This window comes from Macrotis lagotis, chromosome 2 (genome assembly GCF_037893015.1).
Source record: "Macrotis lagotis isolate mMagLag1 chromosome 2, bilby.v1.9.chrom.fasta, whole genome shotgun sequence".
NCBI classification, from domain to species: Eukaryota; Metazoa; Chordata; class Mammalia; order Peramelemorphia; family Peramelidae; genus Macrotis; species Macrotis lagotis.
Genome location: NC_133659.1, coordinates 187,521,858 through 187,527,180, shown reverse-complemented (window position 1 = coordinate 187,527,180; position 5,323 = coordinate 187,521,858). Strand labels below are relative to the sequence as shown.

General features: G+C 40.7%; 1 protein-coding gene across 1 annotated transcript; it reads right to left on the bottom strand.

Annotated features, from left to right (window-relative positions):
* On the bottom strand, positions 1-2,793 carry KRTAP16-1 (keratin associated protein 16-1). The gene has a single exon (XM_074220558.1). It carries the CDS (start codon positions 1,835-1,837, stop codon positions 383-385), a length of 1,455 nt encoding a protein of 484 aa, XP_074076659.1. The 5' UTR covers positions 1,838-2,793; the 3' UTR covers positions 1-382.
* Between the last annotated feature and the right edge of the window lie 2,530 nt (positions 2,794-5,323).

Below are 5,323 nucleotides of genomic sequence, written 5' to 3'. Positions count from 1 at the left end.
TAATATCTTGTCAATTTTATTTGAAAACAGGGGAGATTTTTCACATCTAAAAGAACATTATAGATCAGAAAGACAAGAAAATAGGCTTCAAGGGACCCATGTAGACTGGAAGAAGCTTCTAAAAAGAAAGGAGATGGGCCAAGAAACAAGAGACACCATTGTGTGATGGCATTCTATGAAAAGGATCCCAGATGTTCTGTTTTTCTTTGTCTAACTGGGTCTTCATCTCGAGGGCTAGATCACAGTTTGGTATTTCAAGCAGAACTGTTATAGCATGAGCAGAATGGGGTAAAATATGGAGGGAGGTTTCACACATGAACTAACTACTCATCTGACCCTTTGGGGGCCAGAGGCTTTTTTCTTTATAGCTGACCCTTGTTTCCTAATGCCTGGACTTGCCCGATCGAGAACAACAGCCAGATGATTTGCCATCCTCTACTTTGCTAGTAGTTGAGTCGCAGGTGGTTGGGCTGGTGGGCATGCAGGAAGTGGTCACTGAACTTGCTGGCTCACTAGGACCAGCCTCGGAGACAACTGGTTTGCAAGGAGTGGACTCCGGACAATCTGGTTGGCTGGAAGGTGACTTTTCACAAGTCGACTTACAAGGGGAGCTAGGCTTGGAGCAAACTGGCTGACAGCATGCTGGTTGAGAAGCAATGGAAGTGACACAGGCCGACCTGCGCAGGCAGGGGAGGGTGTATCTTGTGCGGTAGCAACTTGGACGATAAAGAGAAGTCAGATAAGGTTGCCTGCAGCTTAGAGGAGAGGAACAGATGGGACGGTAACAAGATGGGCGGTACGAAACAGATGGGATGCAAGATGGCCTACAAGAACTAGGTACATAGAAAGTGGGTCGGGAGCAAGCTGGCCGGCAGACAACAGAGGCAGAAGAGCCGGGTCGGCAGCAGAGTGGTTGGCAGGAGGTGGACGCACAAGTTGGTCCACAGGAAATGGGCTCACAGCAAATTGACTGACGGCGTTTTACTACATAACAAGATGGCTGACATGGACCAGACAGGCAGATACTTTGTTGGCATGGGATGGGTTGACAGCATGCTGTTGGGCAAATACTGGGAATGCAACAGGAAGGTTCTTGGGCTACACAACTTGACTCACAAGGACTGGATAGGCAGCAGATGGTACGTTGGCAGACAGGTTCACAGACCAGTGTCACACAGGAAGCTGGTTGGCAGCAACTGGACTCAGAACATATGGGTGGGCAGCAAGCAGGCATAGAACAGACCGATTGGCAAGTGGGCACAGAGCAAGATGGAACACAAGAGCTGGATTCACAGCAAATGGGTTGGCAGCAAGCTTGTACAGAGCAGACTGGTTGGCAGCAAGTCGGCACAGAGCAAGATGGCTCACAAGAACTGGTCTCACAGAAAACAGGCTGGCAGCAAGCTTGTACAGAGCAGACTGGTTGACAGCAAGTGGGCACAGGACAGATGGGTTCACAGCAAGATGATTCACAAGGAGTCTCCTCACAGCATACTGGCTGGCAGCAACTGGGCTCACAGCAAGAGGATTCACAGCAACTTGGGGCACAGCTTGGAGATGTGTTGCATGGTTCTTCACAGCTAACCAGCTGCCATGTTGGACTTGGACAGGAAGTGGTCAGACAGATGGTGGGACTTTCACAGCTCACCTCAGTTGGGCAGATAGAGATGGCTGGCACCAAGGTGCAAGTCCCAGAACAGCAGCTGCCAGACATCTTAGACCTACTTCTTTCTATGAGTCTCTTAAGTTGTAGAGAGGGAGCTACTCGAGTCTGAACATTGCCTTGTGTCCAGGAGTTTTTATATCCCCCTAAGTCATGGGTGCTTCCCCAAGACATGACATCTTTTCCCTGTTGTTGTTTATACTAGCTTGCATGGAAGCATCTTATTAAGAGTTGTTTTTTGTTTGCTTGTCTCCTTATTAAAATGCTTCTGTTTATTTTCTTGCTAAATTTATGCCTTTCTTATATTTTGGTATCTCCATGAGGCCTTTCTTTTATGGGATTGATACTGGTTAACTAGGATGTTGCTGTGTCTACTGTGTACACAGATACATAATAAATTACAATGTTTTTGCCAAGTTCTCTGTTTCCAGAATATCCCAATTTATTCCTGTGGGGAGAATATTGTTTGTGGGAGTTGGACTAAATAGTGACTGTAAATTCTTCCAGTTATGATTCTATGATATTAGACAAATTGATCTGAGCTTCTTGCCACAACAATTTGTCTGGCAATAAACAGTCCCTGACTTCTATGTCAAAAGAGCTATATTTTTAGAATTATAGGTCCTAAACACCCAAAAGAAGCTATGAGAAAATTTATCTCCCCTAAACTTCTTTGAAAATGCAGTGTAGGGGTGGCTAGGTGGCGCAGTGGATAAAGCACTGGCCCTGGAGTCAGGAGTACCTGGGTTCAAATCCGGTCTCAGACACTTAATAATTACCTAGCTGTGTGGCCTTGGGCAAGCCACTTAACCCCATTTGCCTTGCAAACATCTAAAAAAATGCAATGTGATTCAGTGAGTAGAGCATTGGGCATGAATTCAGGAAAAAATGAGTTCAAATTCAGCTTCTGACTCTCACTATGTGACCTTAGTAGACAAGTCACTAAACTGTTTGTCTTTACCCACTGGAGAAGAAAATGGCAAACCATCCCAGTCTTTTTGTCAAGAAAACCCCATGGCCATTAATGTTTAATTTTGCTTACTTAAGATCCTTTATCATAAGATCTAGTTAATGCTATGATTAGCTTTAATAAACTGATTTTTTCTTTCTTTTTTAATCTTTGTTATAAAGAATGTTTGCTCAGTCGAAAAGGAGTCAGAATATAGTTGGAAATGAAGGTGGTATGAAGACAAAATTTATCAATATAGTTTTTAATAATAGATTCATATGTTTACTAATGATTAAATGATTAAAGAACAGCTACTTGCATTCTGTCTATTGTACTAATGGGTGAACTAGAACTAAAGTCCAAAGAACAAATGGGGTTTCAGAGGTCAGCTCTTAGCAAGAGGTCTCCCACAAAACCAAGCATCACTGACTTCACCATATGACAGTCAAAGTTCTGAAACAATCTAGGATTGGTCCAAGTTCATTCATTTCCCTGGCCCATAGTAATTGCTTGTCAAGACCTGCCTTCCTTTCAAGCATCCTCCAGACTTTCCATTTCCTTCATGCCCACTTGTGAGACTGAGAGGCTCCTAACTGTGAGAGTCAGAAAAGGAGCAAAAGGTAGACTCAAAAGACATCAAGCTGTAGATGCACTTTCTCAGTGTTTGTATCTCAAAGATATGTATCAATATAAAAACTTCTGCTGCTATAATAGAGTGGAATGAGAAATAAGCTATGTTTTCCTTTTCTAAATGATCAGGACCAGATATTTTGCCTTGTGAAGAAGTCAATTGCTACATTTTAATATGTCTCTGGACTTGGTTTCAGGATAACCTGAGTTCTAATTGCATCCAAGGCTGTGAGATCTTGATAATATCATTTAAACTGTGTGCCTCAGTTTCCTCATATGTAAAATGAGATTAATCTTGGTGCCTCCCTTAGAGAGGATGAGATGATGTACATTCAATGATTTCCAAGTTTTGCAGCACCATATAAAGGTCAACAGTCGTGGTGTGTTATAATTTCACAACAGAAGTCATGTTTTCTCTCAGGAAAAATTTGTTTTTAGCCTCTGCAGAGTGTTGTGAAGTTTTGGGAATGTTTGTTATCCCATTAAATCTACCTCTGCTTCCACCTTTATTTGGCTTATCATACAGGCTTATTGCTGGTAGCCATTTTTAACAGTCAGTTGGAATATTCCAAATGGAAATATCTCTTGCTTTTCTCCCCAAGACAACGTCTCCTGACCCAATCCATATTACTGAAAAATAGTGTGAGCTCTAACTAGCATCACAGACTCAATTTTTTTATATACATTGATATTTATGAACTTTATATTTATGGTACATTTTTATATGTACTTCTCTCCATTAGTAAAAAATGAGCTCACAGTATGTAGAATTTGTCTCTTTCTTTGTAATATTTGTTTCTCTAGTGCTCACCACAGAGCATGATCATAGATGTCATAAATATTTATTAAATGAAGATTGCAGATTTGATAGATGAGGCCTGATTCACATAGATATCAGGAAACTGAAATAAATGTTAAAGGTCAGAATTTCTCTTTTCTTCCTTTATCAATTCAAAAATGTGTGTGTGTTGGGAGGATGGGATGCAGAAATAGAAAGGGGCAAGTTTTCTGGCCTATAGTACAGTCAAAGATCATGGTGTTGGATGGTGAATTTGTTTTATTTGGCCTAGCTAATTCTAAGTCTATTACACAGTGAGAATCACAAGGGATATAGCAATATAGGAGAGCTCTCCTCCCACTACCAATCTATTAACAGATTATTTTGTTTTTATTCATTCAAAGGGAATCCCATTCAAAGGGGCAAAGAATATCAAACTAGAAAATAAGTACTGTGACTGTTGGATATAGAAACCTTATCCAGGTTCATTTCCCAAAAACTCTATGACTTGGTCCTTGGTTTGTTTTTCGGGAATTTGAGAATCTGACTCTTTATGAGCAGAGTCCAACCACACCAAAGCCAGAAAAGAGACCAAAGAGTAGAATGGAAATAAAAGTGGGAAAAAAAAAGACAAGCTCAGATCTTATGCTCAATATGGCTAGTGTTCATACCATCTGGGATGAAATGGGGTAATATCACTTTGATATTTACCTGGAAACCCCACACACACACACACACATACCCCTCCATCTACCCAAGAAAAATGGAGAGTTGGTTTTGTTGAGTTTGAGTTGAATCAATTCTGCATTTACTGCTGTCATGTTCAATTCTAGTGCAATGGAGTCATGGAACAATGCAAATTGGGGACCTGGATTCTGAAAACTGCCATTTGGTTTATAACATAAGTAACACAACTTTTCTAAGTCTCCATCTCTTTATAAAATGAGAGAGTTAGACTGGATGAACTTTAAATTCCTTCCAATTCTTAATCTATCATCCTGTAACTTTAAGTTTCTTAAAAAAAAAGAAAACCTCTTGTTTGAGAGATGAAAGAAAAGAAAGATTCTGTCTCTTCTATTTGACTCAGTTCTATGACACCTAACAGAAGCAGGCCACCTTTGATCACTGTATATGAGGACTTTTATTTGACTCTAGATTTTCAGTAAGTAGTATAAACAATAGGAAAAAATAAAATCATAAACAATAGGTCCACAGGACAAGAAAATTCCTAACACACATTGGAAATCCTGGTGAAATAGAATTAGGTGAGAGAAGGGGCCCAGAACCCTCTTAGAAAATTCTT

Bases quoted from the DNA above. Each gene is read 5' to 3' on its own strand.
- KRTAP16-1 (XM_074220558.1), bottom strand. From the start codon at position 1,837: ATGTCTTGGGGAAGCACCCATGACTTAGGGGGATATAAAAACTCCTGG.